Consider the following 25864-nt stretch of genomic DNA (forward strand, 5'->3'; position numbering starts at 1 on the left):
AAAATAGTTTAGACTATTTATAATTTTGTCTAACAAGGTAAGAGTTATGACATCTAAAAAAATCAAGATATAAATTTTATAAATATTTAAATGTTTAATGTGAATAATAAATTAAATTTCAAATACAAAATAAACCAAAAGTAAAAAATATTATAATAAATTATCAATAACGGAAATAAACTAACACCAAATCACATCAACTAGTTTTGGTTCTCTCTACCATCGTTCACATTATTTTCTTCAAGTAGCATAGTGAAATCTTCATTAAAATCTAAAAATCACAAATATAAAACTGAAAAGGAAAAAACTAACTTTTTTTTGTCAGTATATAATTTCTTAATTGGAAATTTAGAATATAAAACATAATTTAAAATTTAAAAAAAAAATACAAGTTATTTATTGGTTCAACCGGTATCGGATTCCGGGTTCTACTAGGTTTTTGTGGGTTTTTACGGGTTTCTAAATATTAGATTTTTCACAAATCACAAACCGGATTTTTTCTAGGTTGCCGAGTTTACCGGTTCAACCGCGGGTCCGGATCGGATTTCAAAACACTGGACGGACTACTACCCCATGGGTCACCTCTAAGGATTTATATTCTAGCTTTCTTTCTTTTTTCATACAAACTTCTCAATCATTAAAATGTTTTTAAGTTATATGCCCCAAATATAAAACCTTTTAGAAGGATCAAAAGAACCCTAATGTTTTTTTCTTTTCACATTGAGTACATCTCAAGAATACCCTTAGATCCTCATATACAAACCGGAAATCTAAACCGGTTGGTACAAAAAATGGACTTATATGATAATACTACTATCTTGTTAGTGGGATTCATACTATTGCTACCAACCATGTGCTCTGAGTCTCTAAGCCATCAGATCATCACCATGCCTCAGGAGGCATTGACCAAAACAGCCCTGGTGGCCCAACTCCCTCCACAGGTAGTGAACCGGTCCCAGCTTGCGTTCCAGTGTTGCCGTTTGGATAGCTTGGATGCGCCAAGAATGCTTGAATTTCATCAGCTAAATTATAGTTAGCTGTTGGTTGAGGCGGAGGAAGTGTCTGAACTTGAGCCTGCGCCGGGATATAATTGTAAGCTGTTGGCTGAGGCTGAGAAAGTGTTTGAGCTGGTGCATGAACCGGCCTGGTAGGTTGAATGATCATGTGTTCATACCCCGTGGAACCGGGAGTTAGGCTGCCTCGCATTCTGTTCATATTCGTGAGTTCACGCGATGGGAACTGTTGCCCTGCGACAACAGGATTCAATCTTTGAACAGGTCTTTGCATGAGTCTCTGGTAAGAGGTCCCTCCATAGTTGGCAAATAACCTCTGGTGATGTGTAATGCCAGATGGGATCGGTCTTTCCTGCGCAGGGGACGGGCTCCTGGACCACCTTGTGTGAAGCCTCTGGTTCTGTTAACAGATGAGAACATAATAATATTCAGAGTCTGTTATGTATAGGAGAGATTAAAGATAGGAACACAAACCTGCATTGCATATTGGTGATGCAAAGGAGGAGGCATGTGCGCTAACTGAGGTTGAGTTATGCCATTATCATAGATGTGGTTATATCCAGAGGCTCTTCCTAGAGAATGTCCAAGGGGCGTAACATGTGACCCTTGAAACTGAGAAGACTGAGTAGTAGGCATTGGTATGTGGAAGCAAGATGTATTAGTAGCTAATCTATCTTGTGGATATGAGGCTTCTCTTGCTGCTGAGTCTTGTCTGTTTACTACTTGCGGAAAGTTCGTGAACCGTTGCTGACCATTAAAAACATTAAAAGTTTGTGGTAACTGTGGCAGCGAGTGGACTGAAGCAGAAGACTGGTTGAGTATAGGATAACCCATCACAGGCGTATGTGTGTTGTGAATCTCGGGAAGACAAGGCTTCAGTTCGTTGAACTGAGTGCCAACGGATGTTTCCATTTCATTCTCATCATTGGTAAGATCCAAAACAGTTGGCGTTAACTTCTGGAAGCTATTTGGGTCTCCCTGAGTGGCTTCTGGCACAGCTTCCACATTCTTATTGTCCTCCGTTAAAACCTTCCATGATCCATCAGCGGAGATAACCACATCGGTCGCATAACGTCCCACCTTTTCTAGAATCTGTGGATGTTAGACAAGGTTGTTTATGAGGTTTAGGAGTGAAAAGATACAGAACCAAGCAACGGTAGTAAGTTACTTGCCTTTATCATCTTTTGATCTAAACGAATGTCAGTATAGCAGACAGGCTGATTGCAATGAGGGCAGCGCCATGATGGTATCATCGTGTTTATTTCCACATAGTTCCAGTAATCAAAACACTACAACAGAAAATAAGAATATCACAACAGAGATAAGGGATACATTTCTATAGTTTATAAATTTTGCTAGCAACATTGAAAAGGATGTTACACATTTTAAACCTATGTACTACCAAAATAGTTATTAAACAATGGAAACACAAGAATGATACTATCACTTATACAGAACAGAAAATGAGTCACCTGAAGATGTTTGCAGACACGACCCTTCACAGGTAGCGTGATACGCGTGCGGCTGTTACAATGGTTGATGATTAAATCATTAAATGTTTAAGGTAACTGTGAAAGCAACTTCACTAAGACAATAAAGCTTGGGTACCTGATAGGACAACTGAGAGATATCCTTGATGGTCCCTCGATTACGTCACAATCTAGAGACAAAAAAAATTGAAAAAGAGAAACAATGGTTAATCTAGAGAAGACTTGTCAGATATGACTAAAAACTCTTTTATTACCTGAATTTGATACAATGACTTCAGAATAATCTGTCAGCGATGGATTCACAGGGAGTGGTATGTCATCCAGTAAGGCAATAACAATAAAGTAACTACCTGTACAACAAATGGGTATTTGTTAATCATCACTGAAAATGGGGAGGTGAAATAAAATATTAACTGGAAAGAAACCTCCAAAGCAGCCAACGGTTTGCAGAAGATTTGCGCCAAGGTTGAGCAGGGAAGTAACATCTGTTGGACACTGCGGCCCAGGCTCCTGAAAAAAAAAACTACAATAAATATAAACCATTGATTCTTACTTGAAAATTCAAAAAGCATATCCGAGAAACAAACCATTAAGGCAATATATCTCTTTTCAACGCCCTTTCCATTCAATAAAAAGCTGTATTTTTTCACATCAAAGCCAATGTTAGTTTAACATACAGAAACTGCTTCCAAAATGCTTAAGGAGGTAAAAGGGGAAGCAATCCAAACTCACCTGACTTCCTGTGGATGTATGAGACAACTAGATTTGCTTATGTCCTCTGTCCGGAAAACAAATAATCCCTGAAGAAGCAAGCAAGATACCCATCAATAAACCAAACTAAGCGGGTACATAAACAACGATTCAAAAATCTAAGATGATGAAACGTGACATGACTACCAAAGCTTAAACTTAAGCCTATAACAGCAGAGTAATAAAACACACATAAAATTACAATACGTACTACTTTCGCTTGGGGAGAATGTTGCAGCATCTTCTCTGAAATGTGGAAGTCCTTCATCAATATGTTTGATTCCGCCTGCCAGAAGAGAGAAATAAAAAAAGCTGACTAAAGCACACATTCAAAAGGTGCTTAGAACTGAATAAATAAAATAAATTTACCGTGGCCTCAGAAGAAACAAGAATATCCCCCAGCTTCAAAAACGGATAGAACCTGCATACAGAAGGAGGAGAAGATTCAAAACAAACCAACGGTTCAATCTTAGTGATCAAGTAGATGAACACACAAGACTATTATTACCTCTCCATGACCTGTGGAATTAGACTGATGGGACTATTGACACTAGAGGCAACGTCTTCAGAACTAGTGAAACCCTCCAACATCTGTACAAGAAGAAAAACACTACTACTTAAAAGAATCTTGAACATTCTACAAAAAATAGAAACTCGTCTGGAACTAACACATACCGAGTCCACGAGACCCAACAGGTGTTGAGACTCTCTCTGCGGGAACCATCCAAGCCGACAAGCAGTCTGTTGCGAGAAACATAAGCACAGCATTATTATGTACAAAAAAAAACTACCCAAACAGGACCCAAGTAATACATCTAAATCAGTAAAATTTGTAAGAGCATTCAAAAAAAAAGCAAGAATCTTTTTTTACCTTGACTGAGATCATCAGCGTCATTATCACTGCCCTCGTTTGAGCATTACATCTATGTTGACACACCTGCGCACCATACAACACGACCCAAAGGAAGAAGAATCAACTTTAAAAATCGAAACTTTACATTCAAAGACTGAAACTTTATGAGAAAACAACATTCAAAATACAGAGAATACGAACGTGATCGAGGGTTATAGCCAGGTCTTGAGCGTCTGCAGGAACTTCATCCTTCCCAATAGCATCATCGATTCGACTGCAATCCACGAAAGTTCAAACCTTTAGGGTCTCTAACGAAATGCAGATTCAAAAGTGAGAGAGATTTATACTTAGCGAGAGAGAAGCAGTAAGCGTGAAACTCCTTGCTGTCTACCTCAATCCGATTGTTTAACCTAAACGTAATTAAAAACAATTTGAGAATGTTTGTAAACTCTTTCTTTAATAGAAACTATTTAAACAAAATGAAAACAAATCAAAAAGTCAAAACGAGACAGATAATTGAAAATTAGAGTAAACATTAGTATGAGAGAAGAGAGAAGACCTAGAACTCGGAGGAATCACCATTGATGAATCTTTGACGATTATTCTTCAGTCTTCTCCGACAAGTTTCGGTGTCTTCCAAAATCTGACACAATACAGCCGGTAAGCAGTAACTTATAGTCTTTTATAGTTTGCAGCTCACTCCTTTTTGTTTTTATAATTAATTTATTATAAATGACCCTTGCGGCCTACTTCTCAATGTTTTATATATTATCTCATTATGGGCCGGCCTTAAACTTCTGATTTTATATATTATCACCTTTCTTTTGTCATTAAATTAATGATTTCATTTTAATTGTCTTTAACATTTATTTAGAAAATATTTAATTTTTTAATATTTCCAAAATAAAAACATCATTACCTATACACTTAATCATATTCCAACTAATAAAAAAAAATTGGAGAATATTATTAATAAATTTTCCATTTAAACTATAAAACGAAAATTATTTTGAAATAAAAATCTTAGTCTACAGCAACAATCAAACGGAAACAGAAGAAATATAAATATGTATCATTCTATAAACATATGTCACTGGGCAAGTTACATATAAATGGGTGTTTTTAAAAAAATCAGATAAAATTATGTATTATCGAACTAATGATTGTAATTATTGAGGAAGTTATAATAATTTCCCAATTTCTCAATAATTAGTTGATATCTGATAATTATTCATTAAAATAATTTATCATTAAATTTAATTTCCATTTTAAATTTTAAGAGATTCGAAAGTTGCTATTTAAGTTAATAAATACAATAATTACTACTCCAATTTTCCGTATATCTGCTTTCAAGGGCTAAGATGAAGTGGCAGGCTGGCATTACGCGTGATGCATTAACCAATCAGACTAAATATTTCCCGCCTATATTAAGGCAAAGGCTAAAACCCCTCAAGTCACTAAACTTTCTTAACATCTATCTCACTTCTCAGTCTTTACTTTTTCACTTCTAGTTCTTGCGAAATTTCGAAATAAAACATGAGTAAAGCCGCAGCAAGCGGCACTAGCAAAGGTGGAAGAGGAAAGGGAAAGGCCACCAAGTACGTCTCACGCTCGTCAAAGGCCGGTCTTCAGTTCCCCGTTGGAAGAATCGCCAGGTTCCTCAAGGCAGGTAAATACGCCGACCGTGTTGGTTCTGGAGCTCCTGTCTATCTCGCAGCCGTTCTAGAGTACCTCGCCGCCGAGGTACATATGATTTCGAGCCTTGTCTGTTTGTTTTATAAAACTCCTGTACTGATTAGATTGGGCAGGTGTTGGAGGTAGCTGGAAACGCAGCAAGGCATAACAAGAAGACTCGTATTATACCGAGACACATTCAGCTTGCGGTGAGGAACGATGAGGAGTTGAGTAATCTTCTGGGATCTGTTACGATAGCTAGTGGTGGAGTTTTGCCACACATTCTTCCCAACCTTTTGCCTGCCAAGGTTGGAAAGAACAAAGGAGATGTTGGTTCTGCTTCTCAAGAGTTCTGAGTTCATTTTCATTTTCTCCCGTTGTTTTTTTTTTGAGCAAATAATAATATTATCAGATTTGCTTGCACCTAATGTTTTAACGTCGGAATGGTATTAAATTATGGAACATGGTTTTGATTCAATATCTGTTTCAATTTTGACAGAAGATGATAGATAATCATTTTTTAATTTTTGTCAAAAAAATAGTTTTCAATGAAAAAAATAACCAAAATAAGTTTTAGTAAATGATAAAAATATATTTTTGCTTTAGGACTAACTAATCTAAACTTAGGGTTTAGAATTAATGGGTGAAGTTTTGGAATATAGTTTCAAATTAAAAAAAAAAATTAAAATTAAAATTTTCAAAATAAAAATAGTTATTTTGGTAATTTTTTAGATTATTTTTGTGATAAAAATTTAAAAATAGTTATTTGAGAGAATTGTTTTAATTAATATGGGGATGTAGCTCAAGTGGTAGAGCTGATACAGGGTTTGATATCCTGCATTTCCATTTCTCTTGGTTTACTGGCTAATTTTTCAAACATGTATTCAAAAGTTCAAAATTACTACTGAACAGAGGATATATTAGCGCACATCCTTACACGTCTTTATACATTCCTCGGGGATTGGAGATTTGCATGCATTGTGTTGTCGTGATTTAACATTTTTCAATACACAAGGAACTGTTCTTTTAATTGTGTGGGTTAAGGTTGATCCAAGTTTGTATATAGCTCTGTAACACAAGACATTATATACTTTTAAATCAAGCAATCTTAATCTTAACCAAGTTAACGAAAGGTAACGTTATGAAATTTTGTTGAAGGCAATTGTATAATTCCAAGTATATACATTTTCCTAGCGAATCCAAATTTGTTTTTCCAACCCAAGTGACAATAAGATGCGAAAACAGAAGATGAAATCTAAAGAGAGGCTACTGGTTAAGCTCAAATAGCAGGAGCTCCGACCGGATTGATATTTCTGCAGCGGACATAGCTCAGAAACTGGCCGGGAAGTTCTTCTAGAAGTGCTTGCACCACAGACACTTGTCCACCTGCACCCATCAAACTCAATTCAACACATGCGAAGACCAACATGCAAATCATTATGTAAACATATGTAATTACTCACTGTGGACATCTTTCATAGGCACAAACTGAACAATGTCCCTTGTAGCCACCCGACCGGTAGAACTCTCTAACCGGCGACCTTTGTCAGCATCAAGAATCTAAACAACAAAATATACCAAGGCCAAGTTATATTTAACTAGAATAGAACAAAGACAAAAGTTTTAACTAGACAAAAACAAGAAAATCTACCTCCATTTGTGTGAAGTCTGTGTTTCCCACACCAACGATGAGAACTGACAATGGGAGATCAGAAGCTCTCACCAATGCATCTATTGTACCAGCCATGTCTGTCAAGACTCCATCCTGTTTCAAGCAACCAATCATTTTTGAGATCAAAGTAATCACATATTAATGTTTTCAGTTTCCTACCGTAATGATTAGGAGAACAAAGTACTTGGGACTGTTTTGTGAGAGTGACTGTGAAGCGGTGTGAGCAGCCTTGTCGACCACGTGGCTGAACAGAGTTGGTCCCGCTAGAGCAACATTTGCAAGGGCACTTGAATAAGCTGACATGATTCCTTCAACTCCGACAACCTGAAATTGGAAAGCTCAGTGACATTTATACAATAGAGTTTTGAAAATGAACTTTATTATCATGGTTTTGTAATAATAAACACCATCCCGAATATAATTAGTTTTTGTCTCGTAAGTTACCTCATCGCCATATAAAGCTTCATTCAAGTTAAAAGCATGTGACACGTGACCATCCGCTGTTCTTCCTCCAAAACCCCAAGCAGGAAAACGCCTATCGGAATCATAAAACTGGATGACCTCTCCTACTTCCACTATAGCCTGCGGTGGATCAAAGAAATCACATAGAGAGAGAAACATATTAATGAGATATTACTACATCGAAAGCAGCAACTTGATGGTCTTAGTACTCAAATAAACATAGACTAACATAAATCTGGTTCGGAGAAATTGTACCTTCTGATAAGAGTTTAATCTGCCTGATGGATCATTATAGTGCAAAGAACTTGGAGTACGAGGATCACCATTTGAAGCTGTAAAAAAATCATCAAATCTTAAAATCCAAGTTTTTTTTGGATGATAAAATATACATATAAAGAATAAAAAGATGCATCACCAGTGAAGTCAACTGCAACCATGAAATTAAGTTCAAATCCGCTGGAGATGTAGTCAAGAAAGCTGTATTGAACTTTCTCCACAAAACGATCCACAATGAGCTGTCCTTTCAGAACCTACAGAATCACAACAATTTTTTTAAAGCAAAATTGATGTAAATAACTGCTTTTAAGATATTACATAAAATGATAGGAGTAACGCACCTTGTTGCGACCGTGACTTGTAGATGGATACACAAAGTTTATAGCCTCTCTTTGTTGACAAAGTCTCTCTAATTCTGCTACTGATTTCTCTGTCCTCCTGCCAGGATCAGTAGGATCAGTACATTTTTCAAGTAACAATAAGTCTCTATGTAGCAGAGAAGAAGGTTGAAGCTTACCCAATAAGCTCATGATTCCCACTGGTATTGAAATCTAAACACTCGATAAGCAATGGGGTATCCTGCATAGATAAAATTAAAAAAAAAATTAACATAATGATTATCCAAAAAATATGACTGAAACACAATTAAGACTATTAGCTTACTTTGCTTCCAAATTGTTGCATAGTCAAGCATACAGGCTTCCAAATTGGGTTGAGGTTGTTGTCAACCACCTCAGTCCGACATACCGGAACTACTATACTGTTCTCAACCAACCTTGAGATTCTTAAAAACGGATCCTGGAAAGAGGAAATAAAACAAAACTTAGTATCGTAATGGAACAACAATACAAGCTAGAATGTTATTGGTTTGCACTTACACTCTTAGAGAACAAGTCCTTGTTATCCAAATTGACAGAGCGAAGATTCATCTCGACGACGGTTTTGGAAGCAATGGTCTCTTCGGCTTGGACGGAGAGTGTTCCCAACTTTCTACTCACACCAGCCCCGAAATTACCGTGAAGGTTTAATGTCATGGACCGGTTGGGTTTGGTCATAACCTGGTGATGAGAAAAAGAATAGAGTCAGACAAAAAAAATATGAAATGATGTACACATAAAGGCAGTATCGGAAGTGAACGATACAAACAACAACAAAACTCCAGTTGCTAAATTAATTTACCTCGGAGAGAACACATGTGGCTTCTCCCAAGTAATCCTGCTCCTTCAGCTTTAACGTCTGCAGAGGTTTTCAATATGTTGATACAATAATTGAGGTGTAACGTTCATAATCAAAAGGCAATTGATGAACTCTATTACCTTCACTGGCACATTGTGATATCTGGTATCGACATCAAACACGTGAAAGCTGAAGAGAAAAAAAAGACTCATGTAAGTTGTTAGACTTCCAGTGGTTAAACCATGTGAGTAAATGATCATAAAACAATTGTTCAGAGTAGCTTACACTAATGTCTGAACAGTTTCGAACTGAAAAGATACTGTTATCTTCTCAATCCAGTTTGGATTCAAGCTATTGAGTATGACTTCAGTACGGCCAACTTCCTCGAGGTTCCCATCCTTCTTCCTCAAATACATGACAGCCATTGGGTCACTCTACAACAAAGAGAAATTTCATGAGATACAAAAACCACTTCTTAAATGCATAAAGAAGCGCATGGAAACGTACGGAAACTCCAGTGCATGGAGAGAGAGATTCTGTATTAAGAAAATTGATTAATAAATGGTCAGGGAGCATACCTTTGATGTGATGTCACGGTCAATCAAGTTTGAAGCCGACAAAGACAACTGCAAAAACGCAAATAGCATAGTGTTAACACACAACTCAAAGGTACCAAAGGAATGAATAATATTACCATGAATATGAAGATGCAAAAGAAACAACAATAAGCAAAATATTATATCTATTAGACAAAATATTCAAGTAAATGGCATATTGCATCATTCATTGCAAAAAACCATCAACAAGACACCACAACAAAAACCAATCTGAAAGAACAAGGGTGGTGCAGCAAATTGATGGTTTTTTTCCTATTAGATATTAAATGGTTTAGTAAAAGACTAGTTGTGTTCTGTTTCATTGCAAGTTACCAACAGAGATCGAAAAGACACATACTTAAAAGTCACTGCAGCGTGTGGGTGGATACTTTTCTCATAAAACCAAACAATAAGTAACATGAGTTTCTACGAGCAAACAATACGCCCATGCTATACTCTTCTCCGCATAATAATATTCTATAATCTAAACCCCACCACCATAAGAGAGAGAGAGAGGGCGAGTAAAAAACACAACAGAGAAAACACATGGACAAAGACTAAAGACATCAAGTTAGAATATCTTATCCACCAAACCCACTAGCAAAAAAAACACAGATTAAAATTGAATATGTCTTAAGATGATCTCAACCAGAAATCGAGGATTTTTTTTTCAATTTAGCAATATTCTAATCACAATTTGCAAACTCGGTTGACTTTGTACAAGAGTGAACAGTATATATAAATTACACAAGAGAGGAGTAAGAGACAAGACAAAATAAAAAAAAAAACCTAGGAGATTGATAACGACGATACCTCAATCTGTGAGAAGAGAGGATATTGACCACGAGATCTGAAGAAGAAATCGACGGCGTCGTTTTGCCCCGCATTGTTGGTCGATGTGGGCATCTGCTGGACCCCTCCGATGGCTTGTTTGCCCCCAGCCACATCTCCAGTTAAACAGTTCCCCATTCTCTTTAGATGATGATTAACCCTAGCAGATTCGATTTCAAAATTAACCCTAGAATCCCAATTTCAAAATTTTCAGCCGATTATTATTCAATCAATGCACTTCTTCCTTTATATAGAGATATTATATACGTATACGCGTTACAGACTTTTTATAGAATCAGATATTTTATTAAATTTAAACAGACAAGTAGATAACTTAAGAAATTTACAACAAAAAGTTAAAAACAAAAAAGAGAGAAAATTTCAGGAAATTTACCACAAAAAGAATTTTTTTTGACTAAGCATGGACATTCCGAGTCCCAATGGGATTTCGATTTTATCCAATCCATCTCGGTTTTTCGGATTTATCAAAATCAGTCTCATTCGGATTATATGAAAGTTCGGTTCGGATTCTATCGGATTCAGACTCGGATTACTAAATCTTCAAAGAACCGGTACAATCCGATGTACTTTCGGGTTCAGGACCCAATCGGTTTTTCAGTTTAAATGTACATGATTTGTATCTATTTTGTAACAAAAACATAAGTAAAATCGGTTCTTTAGCTTTTTAAAATACTTGATTTGTACCTATTTTGTAACCAAAACATAAGTAAAATTGATTCGAAAATAAGAAAGGAACATTCAAACTTGATCATTCAAAATCAAACGAAAAGCAATATAGTTATTGATAGAAATAAAAATCAAGTTCTCATGAAATGTAATGAGAAACATTATTGAATGAAAAAAAAATCAAAATCTAAAAACTTCGAGCTTCAACCGCCACCTTCAACCATCAACCATCAACCTTCATGTACTAGATAATTATTTTAAATGTTCGGTATATTTTAGATACATGTTAGGAATTGAGATCAAATCTTTGGTACAAATTATTTTTTGGGATTTTGAATGTTATCTAGGTTTGGATTCGGTTCGGATAATACCCATAACCCCAAATACAATAAAATAAGATCTATTCGGTATTTATATCGAATTCGGATCGGTTCGCATTTATTTTTTTTGGATCGGGTTCGGTTTGGGTTTCCCTACTTTTGACCATATATGACTTTCCTAGAAACACAGGCGGGAGAGGGACTTTCAAAAAAAGGAAACTTTTTTTTTTTATTGGTGGTTTTTTTATTTATTGGTAGTTGCTAAAAAGGGAAACGCGGATTCAATTTCGAGTTGGTCTAATACCAGAAAAGTTGGTCTTCATAAGAACTCTTATTTCATTACGCTACTACGGCTATAATTTGAAACGAAATCGTCAAGAAATGAACAATGACTCGCTTGCGTCTAGACGACTCAACCACATTACGTTTCGTAATCTAATCCAGATAGATTTTGACATCGATCCCGTTATCAATAAGGGACTGGACAACAGCTCTGATCTTCCCTTCGAACTTGTCTTGGTCTCTTGGCGTGTAAGAAGCTGTGTACACATCAGCCTCTTTCGCACGCTCGGACAAGATCCTCCCTATGGACATGCACGCAGGGATATCGCATCTCGACCTCAAAACCGCCTTCACGTCTTTTGAGTTCGTTCCCGCGACCGCGACTTGCTTGCACGTGACGCGGTGGGTGAGGGATGCCGAGACGAAACGTTTTGAGATGAAGACGTCGAGCGTGAAGGGCTCCATGTAGGCGACGGTCCGTTGCTTGAAGGAGACGTGTTTGTCTGGGTTTTTCGATTTTTTCTCCTTTTGGTATGTGTAGGGACGGCTTGTGTCGTCGTCCACGTAGTCTTCTACGCCAAAGAAGCTTCTCGGCGCAAGAACCGTCTTTCAAAAAATGGGAAAAAAGCTTTAACAGAGACCCAATACTAACAAATATTCAATCACAAATATACTAACAAACCAGAATAAATAAATTAACCATTGGCATATTAACCTAAATTGCCAAACTAACAAAGACCAACACAGTAACGCGAGGTAGAGAACAATGCAGTCAATTACATTTCTGAGCTACATACTCCTTAAAATAACTTATAACTCATCTTGCAAAACAGCACTTAAGTGAGTTGTTTAACTTTTAGGATATGAAGACACAGAAAAAAAACAAATTTGAGAAACAGTTCCAAGCAGATCTAGTTATGAGATTTCAATCAAACAGACGCCACTAAGGATTTGGACAAGGCTGTACACTTAATCCACTAATTAAAGTTAGGAAAACAAAACTACTTGCTTAAGTAAACAATCAAAGTGGAAGGATGGTGGCGTACCCGCCCATTGTGAAATCCACAACTGGTTTGGCACAAGAAAGGTCTAAGCTTTGCTCTGTTACTTCCATAAATTGCTTTACCTATGCCAACCACTTGCTTCAACATTATATCTGCAGTGCACAACCAACCTACATAAACTACATCAGGTGTAACAAAAGCGTATGCTTTCGTCTAACAGAGAACTAAGCAAACTTAACTTCTCTCAAAGTTTCAATAACAATTCAAATACATAAAATCCATTTCTAATTTTCCAGCAAGAAACCTAATTTACAGCTATGTAAATACGCAAAATGATGAAGCAATCGTATGAGATAATCATAACATTTCTACAGAAAAATATTGAAATTCAACTCATCTGCAATGTGAATGATATGCACACAGTATCTGGAAGCTCAAATTTGGAGAAGATGATACACAATAACGCACAAAACAACTACAATCGATCAAATTACAAACTGAAATTAGTTGAGAAAAGTGAAAGTCACGAACCGGCGACCTGAAAAGCGATGGACAGTGGCTCGACTGTTCGATTCTGCAGAGGAGACACTCGGAGAAAGCAGGAGGAGGAGAGAAGTCGCAACTGAAACCTAAAAACCTGGTTTTTTCTGGTTTAGTACATTAACTAGAACCCGAACCGAATCAGCTAATTAAACCGGATTATTTTCGGTTAACGTTGAATTAAGCGACGGGGTTTAATTTTGAGAGGTTCAGAATCAGAACCTTCACTTCGCGACACTCATCACTGACTCGCCGTTCCCTCGCCCATCGCCGTCGCCGTCGATAGCCCCTTAGGCATCTTCATCGCCGTCACCATTGCTCTCTACTTCTCCATATCCGGTTAGTCTCTGGTTTCTATCTATTCATTTGTACACATTTTTTCACGTAGATTTTGTTCTTGATTCTCAACTTGCTCTACAATTTTCAGAGTCTATGAAGTTCGTTTACGGAAGCTTTTGTTGGGTCTAGGTTTAGGGGTTTCTCTGTCGACGTTTGTTGTTTGATTCTCGGAGCTTGATCGTCACAGAAAGGTGTTAACTTTCACTCTCTCCTGTTATGAGAAAGGTGTTGACTTTCAGATTAGGATAAGACTTCACATTGCATCAACGAAACTTTATATTATGAGAAGTTAATATTATTGAGCTATCCACTTTGTCTTTAACAAAAAGTGTCTTTTGGAGTTTTAGGGTGTGAGTAGTAAGCCATTGGAAAATGCCGCCAAGGAAGAAGCCAAAGTCTTCAGCTTTGAAAACAAACAAACAATCTTCATCCAATCAGTCCTCACAGCCTTCCGGTGTTGGCATCCAGCAGCTGTTCCAAAGACATATTCACAACTCCCAATCAACTTCCAACTCTCTTGCCTCTAACCCCGTTGTCTCAACGCCTCCAAATCCTCCAAGCACGGTCGATGAGAAGCCTGATGAGTCCAAAGATGTGGACCGGGAACTCACTGAGGCGTCTCCTGAGGTCTCCAGAAACGCTAAGCGCTTCAAATTCTCTCCTGGAATGGTGCTTTCTTTTCTTATATCTTATTTTTGTACTTTAATTTTAATGTAATTGCTAGATTCATACTTAACATGGTTTATTCCTTACATGTTTCTTTTATCTTGATAGCTGATAAAGCAAAGTCAAGATGATGGTGGAGAAGATATTACTTGGAAAATATCTCCTATAGATCAAAGACTTCGCGCAGCTGCTAAGCAGGTTCCTAAGATGATGGACTTGACTGAAAATTCAGTGGGGTTTAAATCTTCTACCCTTCGCCCATGCTCTCTGGACAAGGCATGTTCTGTTTTTGTTCTTTTGTACTTTTGTCTGTTGTTGACAGAAAATTTTATTGCTGTTTCACTTACCTTCTTCGTATTGGAAATGACAGCAGGTGGTGCAGAAACAATGTCCTACATCTGATATAACTTCCAAGGTGGAGCAGTGGTTATCTTCTCCCTCAAAGAAAGCTTTCAAGAGACCCGCTTTGCCGGCAAATAGGGTCACGGAAAGGGTGAATCCTTCCCTAGATGCGGAGTTTGAGATTGTTAACACTTCCAGTAGTGGAAACAGTCCTTTCCAGACCCCACCTTCACTTTCATGCTCTCACAACAAGGTGAATTTCTTTCATGATAAACGGATGAATGATGACATTTTGTCTATTTTCTAACGCTGCTCTTGTTTATATTAGCTTCCTTGTACTGTAACATGCAGTGCAGCTTGCGGGGTCACGGGCACTGGACAACATAAAAAGGTAAGAATTGAGAATTGATGCAGTCTTTAGATGTTTGCCAAAGACAGTTTTTAATATGTGTTATTTGTTTTGTTACTTCCAACTGTGGTTGATCAAGAGTAGATGCATTATATTGTTTTCTACATTATGTTAATGTATTATTTCTACATGTCACCTCTTTTTGTAGGCCTTGCTTGAACTTCTAGATCAAGTGGAGGATGTCATCTCAGTTGATGACAAAACAGCTGACGATGTGGGGACTGTGGTGCCCCAAATTCGTCTTGAAGATGATAACATCTGTTCCGTTGGTGTCTGCAACTCCGTAGACGGAGGGCCAATTGCTCTACTAAAAAAGGATAATTCTGTAAATCCAGATAGCTATTTCCTTGTATTGGAGGTACAGTTAGCCTTTATCATACTTGGGTTACTTATGTGGTTTTTATGTGAAAGTTGCTCATTATCCCGAGTTGTACTTCAGGTATCTGAGAAACGTGGCTTGGCTGGCTCTTCTAGGGTCCAGTGTCCTTATAAGGTTTGCATATATTACAGGGTTTCTTTCTTTCTTGTACATGCTTATATTTGCTGACCAAATTTCTCTCAGGTTCTTCGCTTGCTAGACGAGCGCACTGGAAAAGAATGCGCTTTGTATCTCTGGGATGAATGGTACTTTTCTTTTAGATAGGGAAATCTGTGCTTTTCAGATCAATTTGCTTCAAAAATATTAAGTGGTCTTTGATCCTTCACTCAATGTACTACACCTTGTTTTTGATGTCTTGGTCTCGTATGCTCTTGCCATTTCTATTCTAATTGTGGGCTGATAACATGCTACACACTTTTGTTGTTGTTAATCTTGGTAGTCTCTTGGCGTATGGGGGAGCTTAGAATCATCTATTCAATTCCCAGTTGCTGAAACTTGGTTAACTAGCCTGTGTTGCTTCCTGAATACTTGACGGTTATTGTTCCCAGGTTTTACAGCACTGTATCACCAGGAGATTCCATCAATGTTATTGGAGACTTTGACGGAGAGGGCAAGTGTGACGTAGACCATCAAAATAATTTCTTAATTGTTCATCCTGATACCCTTGTTGCTGGAACTAAGGTAACTTCTGATTGAAAATACCAATCTTCTGTGCACTTAATTTTTTTTTCTGCCTTTGTTGGGAATAACGGTTTTGTCTTTCAGGTTGCAGCAAGTTTTGGTTGTCCAAGGAGAACCGTGCTAGATGAGAGGCTAAGATCCAATGAACACGCTACAGCTGCCTTGCTTGGAACCTTGCTACACCAAGTTTTTCAGGTTTACTGCAGTATGAAATATTTGATGAAATTATGTTGGACAATGAGTATTTTGTTTTATTTCTTGCATTTGTAGTGCATTGATCTGTACTGTACATTTCCTCTTTTACAGGCAGGTCTCACGCAAGAGTCTCCATCTGCAGCTGGTTTGCAGGAATATGCGAGCATAGTGATTAAGAATAATATTGAGAGCTTATATGCATGTGGAGGTTGGTTACTACATTACATGTTCCTACCATGCATTTATTATATAGCTAGAATACCTCTTATTTGTATATTATAATTTTAGTTAGTATAGGTAGGCTTCCTCTTAGTATATTGGAATTTGAAATTAATATGGCTATAATACTTCTCGAGTTATTTTGGAATCATTGTGCTTTAAAGATTCAATGAAATGCACTTTATTATATTCTTATCCGGTCATATGTTCTCTACAGTGCATGAGCGAGGCGTGAAAGCAACCTTACACGAAGCTATCCCAAAAATGTTGAATTGGATTCATCATTTCCGAGATTCGAAGGTGCACCTGTATTTTCCTATTGATGATTCTTTTTTGAGTTTATCTTAGATGTTATATTACTGTTTCTTTAGATGAACATTAAAAGAATGGTTACTCTTCTGCTTGGCTGTCCTTCAGATATTTTTTAGATTTGTCTCGCTTAGGCTCTTACATATTTCTATTGTGTTATGCTCTTATGATGTGCTGGAATTTTTTCCTTGGTGCATGTGCTAGTATGATAATCACATATTTGTTTTAATGCTACTTTTAGCTACACATATCTAATAACAAGTAAATAACCAGACTCGTAGCCACCGTCACTTTTTATTTATTTTAGTATTTGAGTGGCATCTAATGAAACCTTTGAGGTAGTTTTTGCATGCTTTTCTTTCTCTTATTTCTTCCCCTTTAAAGTCATGTTTTCTAATAACTCTATAGGCAGAAACATCTTTAACTCATGGCATGGTCATTATTAACAGGACTCAACAATATCAAATGTTGATTTTGGGTCTACTAATGGGCAGCGAATGGTAAAGATATCAGAGGTGAATATCTCTTCCTACTCTCTCTCTCCCTTCTTTCTTCTTAGGATTTCATATCTTTCAGGTGAAGAATAGAACCAATTTGTTGATTCAAATGTTTCTTATTTTGTTGTTCCAAGCGGATGCATAAGCCACATCTTAAATTTCCATCAGAACTGGTGTTTATTCAAAGCACTCTCTTCTTATGAGAATTCTGTTATGTAAATAAGCAAATTGTATTACCTCAGGTAATTGACATTGAGGAGATGTCATGGGCCCCTAAATATGGTCTGAAAGGAATGGTTGATGCTTCAGTCAGAGTGATAGTTGGGTCTGACATGAACACAGCGAATGAGAAACTAATGCCTCTTGAGTTTAAATCTGGAAAGGCTCCTAATGGGCAGGTTTGTATGGAGATCTATCTAGATATTCGGTTGAAATTTAAAAGTTAGAATAGCCTTTTGACAGCGAAGTGCTTGGTCTTTATTGTGTTATGCAGGCATCAATGGAACATTGTGCACAGGTGATCTTGTACACGCTCCTTATGTCTGAGAGGTGCTTTATGTGTCGTCTTTCTTTCTTTTGCTGACATCAGTTAATATTTTTTCTGTGTCCATCTCACAGTTTCCAATTTTCAGGTACCTAAAGCATATTGACAATGGCCTTCTGTATTATCTACAGTCAGATCAGACACAGGTGAGTCTAAACTTTTGTGTGCCTTTCTTTGGTCTCAAGATATTGGAAGTGGCTAAGCTTTCATTTCTCACTTGTAAAAGGGAATTTCTGTTCAAAGATCAGATTTGGTGGGTCTGATTATTCGTCGTAATGAACTCGCAAATGACATCCTCGTCGCATCAACAACCCAACAACTGCCACCAATGTTACGGGTATGCTTTGATGTCCAGTAATGAATTTTTTTTCTAGTGAATATTTACGAGATAATGGTATGGTTTTATTATTTTGATGCTAGAATCCAAATATGTGCCGTAACTGTCGCCATCTGGACGCCTGCACGATTTATCATAAGGTATTATATTTTTTCCTATGATGAATAATAGACCGTTGGTTTAGATTACATTCTTTATACTAGACCTGGATTTCCATTTTGTTAATCTGCTGCTGTATATTAGACTTTTCGTTGGTCAGAGTCATTGTGCATGTAAATTCTGAGAGCAAACTACATGTTTTTAGCATGTTTTGGGGAGTGGTAGAACGTCCATCTTTATGGTGTTGAACTTTCATCATATCTTATTGGATTAAAGCTTCTAAAACATCTTATCTGCTTGACCAGGCAGATGGTGGAAACACGGAGAGTAGCGGACTCGCCGATCTCTTTGACGCACATGTATCTCATCTTTCAACTTTGCATTTTAAATTCATACGACACTGGAACAGACTGATTGACTTGGAAGCTAGAGAGATGAAGGTCAGTCTTGAATACCAGCTATTTTTACTGGAGTACAAACTCAGCGGTCGTTTCTGATTTGGAGACCTTATATCTAAGTTATTTTACAGCTTCCCAGGAAAGATATTGCACATCCACATGGTTCAAAGGGCAGCGACTCAGCTAGTCATCTTTCTTCTATGGTTCTTGACATGAAAGATGGGTTTCAGCATCATAGCTCTCATAAAGATTCTAGATTCATTTATCGTTTTGTACGTCAAAACTCATCTGAATCTAGAGAAAGCGTACCCATCGAAGATACGACTAGGACTGGAACCACTGCAGCTGATGACCTGGATTGCAGACTTAAAACAGGAGACCGCGTGGTACTATTATTTTTTTCATTGTTTTTTTTGGTCATGGCTAAGAACCAATAAAGTTAGCTGCACTAGAGAGTATTCTTCTTAGTTTATGCTGTTTCACTTTTTTGTTTATAAATTTTCATATCCAGATTCTTCGCACAGAAGTCAGCCACCTAACAGTTGCAAATGGAATTATAGCAGAGATTAGTCGCACTCATGTATCAGTAAGTACATTCCTCATTCCTCCTAAGTTTTCCTTAAACAGTTTGTGGTTTTAGCTTAGTTTGTCTGGTACAATTGATCTTATTCTTACTCAGACATATCTAAAGAGTCCTGGTTTTTCCTTTTTCTTTGTTAATCCTTAGGTTTCTTTTTCCAAGCGTTTACGTCTTCCTTGGAGTGAGCCTTCTTCTGAGGTGGCCAATCTCACTAATGAGTTATGGCGAATTTACAAGGATGAATTCATGACATCATTTTCAATTATGAGGTGATTTAGTCATTTATGTTTCATTCACTTATTGATCCTACCTACATGCGCTGTCACGATATTGATTCAATATCTTCATATTCTTCAAGGTTCAATCTCATGCAGCTTTTCATACAAAGCATACATACCATTGGCATCAGGAAAATGATTGTGGATCTTGAGGTGATTTGTCTGGTTCATCTTTTTCAGTTTTCCCGTTGTTACGATGATGCTATTTGTTTCTTAGATTCTTCTTTACATGCTTCATTTTTCTTCTTTCTTCCATGTCTCTGTAGCCTCCTAGATTTGACAATGGATCTATACTGAGCCAGGATCCAGCAATATCATATATTTGGTCAGAAAAGAGCTTAAATAATGATCAGCGTCAAGCTATACTAAAGGTCATTGCATGATTATGTTTGATTGTTCTCTTGTTTATCGCGCTATTCTTAACGCATTTCGTGTACAAAACTCATGAAGGACTTGCTTTATTTAATTTTCAGATACTGACTGCGAAGGACTATGCGTTAATCTTAGGAATGCCTGGAACAGGGAAAACCTCCACAATGGTCCATGCTGTGAAAGCTTTGTTGATCAGAGGTTCATCTATTCTGCTGGCATCTTACACAAACTCTGCAGTTGATAATCTACTTATCAAATTAAAAGCACAGGTCCTTTATCCTCTAGCCAACCTTCTTATATTTTTTTCTGGATTATGACTCTTTCATCCATCTCCACAGTATTTATAATTATCTTGTCACTCTGTATCTTGCCGGTGAATAAACTGCATAAGTTTTTGTTCTTAAGAAAGAGTTAAAAAATGTCTTCTTCAATTGCCTACTTCTAGACATATAGGAATATATTTAATACATATGACATACTATCTTGAATACATTTGCAGGGAATTGAGTTTTTACGTATTGGAAGAGACGAGGCTGTACACGAAGAAGTTCGAGAAAGTTGCTTTTCGGGTATGAAAATAATCTTCGAACTATTATAGCTTCGAAGTCTTATAGGTATAGTCTGGACTTATCTTTGTGGCAGCTATGGATATGTGCAGTGTCGACGACATCAAAACAAAGTTGGACCAGGTCAAAGTTGTGGCCTCTACTTGTCTGGGAATCAATAGTCCATACCTTGTGAATAGGCGATTTGACGTATGCATTATTGATGAAGCCGGCCAAATTGCCCTCCCTGTATGATCTCTCATCTCACTTATGTGTAAGAATTGAAAGAAAGAGTGGACACAATTGAGTTAACTGTTATTGTTTCTTGTACTGATCAGGTATCAATAGGACCTTTGCTGTTTGCCTCTACATTTGTACTTGTTGGCGACCACTATCAACTACCGCCACTAGTGCAGGTAAGCAAGCATTTACCACCTCTTTTGAAATATCTCCCCCTTTTTCCAGTAACTTCAGCATCCGTGTTGTGTTTTATGAAATTAGAGTACAGAGGCTAGAGAGAATGGGATGGGGATAAGCTTGTTTCGTAGGTTATCAGAAGCTCATCCTCAGGCAATTTCAATGTTACAAAACCAGGTTATTAGCCTTATCTACTGGGATTGGCTTATGTTAGTTAGGTATATACCATTTTGTTTTACCAAGACAATTTTTAATGTGCAGTACCGAATGTGTCGAGGTATTATGGAACTATCAAATGCCTTGATATATGGAGACAGATTGTGCTGTGGTTCCGCTGAAGTAGCTAATGCCACACTTGTTCTTTCTACTTCCAGTTCTAATTTGCCATGGCTTAGAAAGGTCAGTGTGTTGTTGTCCTTATACGTTTTATAAATTAGAGCATCTTCAAGCAACTAATAATCTAATAACTAATAAGCATCTTAATTGTTTTTGTCATTAGGTTCTGGAGCCAACCAGAACAGTTGTATTTATTAACACAGGTTGGTGGTACTTGCTAGTTACTTTTTCTTCACATGAGCTCTTGGATTTTTCATGAGATTAAATGATAAGGTTTTCCAGATATGCTGCGTGCTTTTGAAGCCAGGGATCAGAATGCGATCAACAATCCAGTTGAAGCTTCAATAATAGCTGAGGTACTGTAAATATATGAAAGATGCGTTGAAAGTAAAAGAAAACATGAGCGAACTTTGGTAATGCTTTAAACTTAGATTGTGGAGGAGCTAGTTAACAATGGAGTGGATAGTAAAAATATTGGAATCATTACTCCTTATAATTCACAAGCGAGCCTCATTCAACACGCAATTCCAACGGCGTCTGTGGAGATACATACTATTGACAAGTATCAGGTTTGGCTCTAAGACTCTTACCGTTCTGTTCTCAAGCATTTTGATTTTGGTAAGCCATCCTTTTGATGAGATCACATGGTTTTAGGGAAGAGATAAAGACTGCATAATAGTATCCTTTGTGAGATCGCGAGAGAAACCAAGGAGCTCTGGTTCTTCACTGCTCGGAGATTGGCATAGGATCAATGTTGCTTTGACACGAGCAAAGGTGAGAGAAAGAGGAGAGCATATGGTGGTGTTGAGTAGTTTTTTTTTTCAATTATTGACACAACGTTTGGTTTGCACAGAAAAAGTTGATAATGGTGGGATCACAAAGAACACTATCAAAAGTTCCACTCCTGATGCTTCTGCTGAAGAAGGTTAAAGAGCAGTCAGGTATCTTGACTCTTTCTCCGGGGGATCTAAAACCATAACAAGTGATCAAGAATCGATTCCAATATATTTTTTGGTTTTCACTATCTCAAATGGAGTATCTTCGTTTCTGCCCAAAAGGACTGAAAGTGTATAATCAAATTGATGTATTTTCCGAGTCCAGTTTTGTTGATAAAAAAAGAAATCATGAGGGCATCTAACACATGCACAGTTCCATTATCAACATAGTTGTCTGTTTAAGGAGAGTGTAGGACACAAGCTAGTATTCAGTAACTATATAACAAGCGAAATCATTCAAAGCCCCCACTCATCTTTAGATCATTTCTTCATTGACTGAAATTTTTTATTGGAGCTAAGAGAATAACTGAAATATTCATGCTCTATCAACCAATCAAGTTTAGCAATAGATGTATTTCAAATATTTGCATCTACACCACATACTATCATATCAATATTATTTTATTGTTTTCAACCATCTCTGTTATTCATGAAACAGAAAACATTCTGTGTTCTTTCGTCTTAAACCAAAAGCAATGAGCCACTAAGCTCAATTATTACAGCCACACACACACACACCAAAGATACACAAACTAGCCATGTCTAGAGGTCGGACCTCCTTATTACATCACTCTCTTCCTCGAAAAGCAACAGCTTAGCCCTGAAGACCAATAATACCTGCAAAATGATAGTAACCAAAGTTCAATCAGTTGATCCTTTCTAAGTCTATTAGTAGATCGAATGAAAAGTCATCAAGATTGAGACTGAATTCCCACAAGCCTATAGTAGTTTTATCTGTAGTCTACCAAGACGAGCGTTGAGTTGCCAGAGAGAATCCACAAAAAAAAAGGTGAGAAAAATGGTTTAGCTCTACTTACCACAAGCAACACGGCCGCCTGCGTTTCCAGTAGACAAGCTGAGTTCATGGCCTCCTGAAAAATTTAAATATCCAATGAGAGTTTAGATAGTGTTGTTAGGATCGATGTTGAGCCCAGTAGATGTCCTCATATGGAGAATGCAAAAAGGATCTTAAATAGCCATAGGTCATTACCCTTTCCGAGGTCATCAGGGTCTGCGTGGACAACAACAGCCCTTCCGACAATAGAGTTTGGTCCACTAAGGGGAATCTGTGGAACAAACACAACAAATTGGTTCACTAAAGCAGTTTGGTAAAAGGGAAAAAAAAAAAAGAGAGAATAAAATAGGTAACAGAGCTATGAACCTGGCTGTCAGTGATTGTGAAGGTGGCAGTTCCTGAGACAGCAAAAAGAAAGAAGAAGATTTTGTGTAAACCCATGAACACTAAAGCTGGTCTAAAGATGAGAAACGTTCTACAAAACAGTTCTAAAGAAGCTTGAGATCAGAGGAGAAGAAAAAAATACCATCATCCCCAACAATGATGTTTCCTAGATCGCCAGCATGGCGATTAGCATCCTCCGGTGCACCGTGAGTTTTACCATCAGGGTTGAAATGTGGACCTAGAATAGAAGATTGACCCAAGGATTAACAAGACTTTGACAAGAAAAAATTACAGCTCCGGATTAGGAACATAAACAAACAAAAAAAGTTCAATTAGATGATTGAAAACCATGTAGACAAAACACCATCATCTTCATCTCTTAAAGTTTCTTAGCCATAACAAAAAATTCCAGGTTAGTTTACAAGAGGCAGAAGAGTAGTACCGGTAGACATGCAACCGTTAGTGGTGTCACCAAGAGCATGGACATGGAAACCATGGAGACCAGGTCTAAGGCCAGAAACAGTTCCTGTCACAGTAGTGGCACCTGCAACACCAACACAATAATTCAATCTTCATAAGAGTTAAAAGGATGGCTTAAAATAAAAGCGTTTTTTTTTTGTTAAAAAGGTACCGTTTCCTTCATGGGTGAAGAAGATGGTCCCCTTAACACCCTCACTGCTGTTCAGAACTGCAACTCCCTTGGCCATAGTTTTGTGATCCTTTGTGATCTGTAAATACAACAGAACAAATCATTCATCTCAACATATATATACAACATGTACAATCCAGAGACAAAAAAAATACATTAAGATGCTCCCTTTTGAAATGGAAAACATCACAGCTATTTAAACACTAATCTTATTATAAGCTTGATGCACAGACACAAAAAAAAAAAAAAAAACAGATCTTTATGTAAACCCATAAAAGATTTATCGATTAGAAAAAAAAAAATCACAAACTGGAAATGGGATCATCATCAGGATGTTCTATTGGTAAACTGTTTCAAGTTTTCAAATGAAAAGCTTAAGCCTTTTTTTCTTACCCAAAAGATAACAAGGAAGGAATCAATATAGATCCACCGATCATAAAATTTGAAAAAGCATTTACTGAAAGATCTAAGCGTAGATTCAGGCAAACATGTGAATAATAGATCTAAAGATAACATCCATGATCCATAGTGACATAAAGGGAGTCAAAACATACCTCAGGGTACCCCTTTGGAAGTGAATAAGATGAAATGCCTTGGAAGTGAATAATCTGGGGGGAGAAGCTGCTTTGTGGTTGCTGGTTTGTCTTTGTGCACTTGTATATAGGCACGAGAGGTCGACATGTGGGTAGGTGTTGGCTATTTTTTTTAATTTAATTAATTAATTTTCTGTTAAATTTTAATAACCATGCAGGTGTCAGGATAATCCAAGATAGATATTAGATGAGATAGGTCTTTGACTGTCACTGTCATATGAATCATATATCTCTTTCTGGGCTCAAATGGGCTCTCTGAATATTGAAAAAGTGGGCTTTCTGAATTCTAAACTTGTGGGCTACCGATTCGAAAATTGGTAGATTCTCTCACTCACTCACAAGATCACAGTGAGTTTTGTGGATGAGCTGCTGTGTTTGCAACACAAATTAAACTTTTGTGTTGAGTGAGAAAAGCTACTATACTCGTCATTTGGGATGAAATTAATAAAGCACATGAAACATAAATAAGTTTTTTTCATTTTTTTAGGGTAAAAATGTAAAGATATTATTACCAAGTTTTAAGTTTTTGACAGAATTACAGAGGTTAACGAGAAACATAGAAACGAAAATAAAATTCTAAACACAAACTCAATCTAGTTAAAACAGACAGACACACACAACAACCAAAACCGCTATCCCAAGGCTCGACCAAGTCCGCACAACAGCTTGCCGCAAAAGAACGAGCCAAGTTGAGACGAGAGTCTGGAAAGATAAATATAAGTTGTGGAGGAGGATCTCTATACTGCTTCTAGGAGATGAACAAGTTAAAAAGCTGATAAATTGTAAGAGAGAGTTTTTTTTATCCTAATAATTGAGAAATAGATTATCGATCCCACACTACATTTGTCATTTGTCAGAGATAGCACCTGCATATTATAA

The 25864-nt window shown here is 37.2% G+C and overlaps 6 protein-coding genes across 8 annotated transcripts; 2 read left to right on the forward strand and 4 right to left on the reverse strand.

The window, feature by feature from the left end:
- Positions 1-582: 582 nt before the first annotated feature.
- LOC106377015 (E4 SUMO-protein ligase PIAL1) lies at positions 583-4754 on the reverse strand. Its single transcript, XM_013817160.3, has 17 exons — positions 4666-4754; positions 4454-4516; positions 4308-4380; positions 4125-4190; positions 3929-3994; positions 3762-3844; positions 3623-3674; positions 3465-3539; positions 3236-3303; positions 3091-3139; positions 2929-3013; positions 2758-2853; positions 2622-2673; positions 2486-2537; positions 2186-2302; positions 1488-2105; positions 583-1413 (listed from the first exon to the last, which is right to left on the reverse strand). The coding sequence occupies exons 1-17, from the start codon at positions 4686-4688 to the stop codon at positions 883-885; spliced, it is 2169 nt and encodes a 722-aa protein (XP_013672614.2). The 5' UTR covers positions 4689-4754; the 3' UTR covers positions 583-882.
- An 849-nt stretch (positions 4755-5603) lies between these two features.
- Positions 5604-6162, forward strand: LOC106374917 (probable histone H2AXb). The gene is made up of 2 exons (XM_013814839.3): positions 5604-5849; positions 5915-6162. The coding sequence occupies exons 1-2, from the start codon at positions 5643-5645 to the stop codon at positions 6134-6136; spliced, it is 429 nt and encodes a 142-aa protein (XP_013670293.2). The 5' UTR covers positions 5604-5642; the 3' UTR covers positions 6137-6162.
- A 750-nt stretch (positions 6163-6912) lies between these two features.
- Positions 6913-11027, reverse strand: LOC106377017 (protein BONZAI 3-like). The gene is made up of 16 exons (XM_013817161.3): positions 10776-11027; positions 9945-9992; positions 9652-9800; positions 9507-9555; positions 9370-9426; positions 9069-9248; positions 8854-8988; positions 8708-8769; positions 8532-8628; positions 8330-8444; positions 8170-8246; positions 7897-8034; positions 7612-7776; positions 7432-7545; positions 7244-7340; positions 6913-7166 (listed from the first exon to the last, which is right to left on the reverse strand). Exons 1-16 carry the CDS (start codon positions 10929-10931, stop codon positions 7060-7062), a joined length of 1746 nt encoding a protein of 581 aa, XP_013672615.2. The 5' UTR covers positions 10932-11027; the 3' UTR covers positions 6913-7059.
- Positions 11028-12112: 1085 nt separating this feature from the next.
- On the reverse strand, positions 12113-13728 carry LOC106374918. 2 transcript variants are annotated; one of them, XM_048765421.1, is made up of 3 exons: positions 13618-13728; positions 13129-13238; positions 12113-12688 (listed from the first exon to the last, which is right to left on the reverse strand). In XM_048765421.1, the coding sequence occupies exons 2-3, from the start codon at positions 13231-13233 to the stop codon at positions 12236-12238; spliced, it is 558 nt and encodes a 185-aa protein (XP_048621378.1). In that variant the 5' UTR covers positions 13234-13238; positions 13618-13728; the 3' UTR covers positions 12113-12235. The 2 variants fall into 2 exon arrangements, with proteins under 2 accessions (XP_048621378.1, XP_048621379.1); XM_048765422.1 differs by having other exon boundaries at positions 13625-13715.
- Positions 13729-13831: 103 nt separating this feature from the next.
- On the forward strand, positions 13832-23182 carry LOC106377018 (DNA replication ATP-dependent helicase/nuclease JHS1-like). 2 transcript variants are annotated; one of them, XM_048765423.1, is made up of 37 exons: positions 13832-13965; positions 14054-14156; positions 14313-14634; positions 14740-14907; positions 15005-15226; positions 15302-15364; positions 15531-15740; positions 15822-15875; positions 15945-16006; positions 16310-16442; positions 16527-16637; positions 16749-16845; positions 17074-17156; positions 17615-17680; positions 17905-18060; positions 18156-18211; positions 18295-18352; positions 18433-18543; positions 18627-18683; positions 18948-19082; positions 19172-19426; positions 19552-19626; positions 19768-19889; positions 19979-20051; positions 20165-20269; positions 20372-20539; positions 20770-20839; positions 20913-21064; positions 21154-21231; positions 21317-21409; positions 21494-21631; positions 21732-21771; positions 21851-21924; positions 22000-22137; positions 22223-22342; positions 22422-22560; positions 22603-23182. In XM_048765423.1, the coding sequence occupies exons 3-36, from the start codon at positions 14338-14340 to the stop codon at positions 22545-22547; spliced, it is 3966 nt and encodes a 1321-aa protein (XP_048621380.1). In that variant the 5' UTR covers positions 13832-13965; positions 14054-14156; positions 14313-14337; the 3' UTR covers positions 22548-22560; positions 22603-23182. The 2 variants fall into 2 exon arrangements, with proteins under 2 accessions (XP_048621380.1, XP_048621381.1); XM_048765424.1 differs by lacking the exon at positions 14054-14156 and having other exon boundaries at positions 13860-13965.
- On the reverse strand, positions 22948-25120 carry LOC106377019 (superoxide dismutase [Cu-Zn]). The gene is made up of 8 exons (XM_013817167.3): positions 24947-25120; positions 24375-24471; positions 24186-24287; positions 23886-23981; positions 23726-23757; positions 23555-23630; positions 23382-23435; positions 22948-23181 (listed from the first exon to the last, which is right to left on the reverse strand). Exons 2-8 carry the CDS (start codon positions 24448-24450, stop codon positions 23159-23161), a joined length of 459 nt encoding a protein of 152 aa, XP_013672621.2. The 5' UTR covers positions 24451-24471; positions 24947-25120; the 3' UTR covers positions 22948-23158.
- Between the last annotated feature and the right edge of the window lie 744 nt (positions 25121-25864).

The sequence above is a fragment of the Brassica napus genome, chromosome C8 (genome assembly GCF_020379485.1).
Source record: "Brassica napus cultivar Da-Ae chromosome C8, Da-Ae, whole genome shotgun sequence".
NCBI lineage: Eukaryota > Viridiplantae > Streptophyta > Magnoliopsida > Brassicales > Brassicaceae > Brassica > Brassica napus.

Excerpts from the sequence above, each read along its gene's own strand:
- LOC106377015 (XM_013817160.3), bottom strand. The coding sequence starts at position 4,688 with ATGGTGATTCCTCCGAGTTCTAG. Across the intron at positions 3,304-3,464 it reads ATTCTCCCCAAGCGAAAGTA|GGATTATTTGTTTTCCGGAC; the intron begins GTACGTATTGTA and ends TTGCTTCTTCAG. Across the intron at positions 2,106-2,185 it reads TAGATCAAAAGATGATAAAG|ATTCTAGAAAAGGTGGGACG; the intron begins GCAAGTAACTTA and ends TAACATCCACAG.
- LOC106374917 (XM_013814839.3), top strand. The coding sequence starts at position 5,643 with ATGAGTAAAGCCGCAGCAAGCGGCACTAGCAAAGGTGGAAGAGGAAAG. Across the intron at positions 5,850-5,914 it reads TAGAGTACCTCGCCGCCGAG|GTGTTGGAGGTAGCTGGAAA; the intron begins GTACATATGATT and ends TAGATTGGGCAG.
- LOC106377017 (XM_013817161.3), bottom strand. The coding sequence starts at position 10,931 with ATGGGGAACTGTTTAACTGGAGATGTGGCTGGGGGCAAACAAGCCATC. Across the intron at positions 9,801-9,944 it reads ACCGTGACATCACATCAAAG|AGTGACCCAATGGCTGTCAT; the intron begins GTATGCTCCCTG and ends TCTTTGTTGTAG. Across the intron at positions 9,427-9,506 it reads ATCACAATGTGCCAGTGAAG|ACGTTAAAGCTGAAGGAGCA; the intron begins GTAATAGAGTTC and ends AAACCTCTGCAG.
- LOC106374918 (XM_048765421.1), bottom strand. The coding sequence starts at position 13,233 with ATGTTGAAGCAAGTGGTTGGCATAGGTAAAGCAATTTATGGAAGTAAC. Across the intron at positions 12,689-13,128 it reads GTGGATTTCACAATGGGCGG|ACGGTTCTTGCGCCGAGAAG; the intron begins GTACGCCACCAT and ends ATTTTTTGAAAG.
- LOC106377018 (XM_048765423.1), top strand. The coding sequence starts at position 14,338 with ATGCCGCCAAGGAAGAAGCCAAAGTCTTCAGCTTTGAAAACAAACAAA. Across the intron at positions 18,544-18,626 it reads AACTGCCACCAATGTTACGG|AATCCAAATATGTGCCGTAA; the intron begins GTATGCTTTGAT and ends TTTTGATGCTAG. Across the intron at positions 20,840-20,912 it reads TCGAGAAAGTTGCTTTTCGG|CTATGGATATGTGCAGTGTC; the intron begins GTATGAAAATAA and ends TCTTTGTGGCAG.
- LOC106377019 (XM_013817167.3), bottom strand. The coding sequence starts at position 24,450 with ATGGCCAAGGGAGTTGCAGTTCTGAACAGCAGTGAGGGTGTTAAGGGG. Across the intron at positions 23,436-23,554 it reads CCCTGATGACCTCGGAAAGG|GAGGCCATGAACTCAGCTTG; the intron begins GTAATGACCTAT and ends TAAATTTTTCAG. Across the intron at positions 23,182-23,381 it reads AGGCGGCCGTGTTGCTTGTG|GTATTATTGGTCTTCAGGGC; the intron begins GTAAGTAGAGCT and ends ATCATTTTGCAG.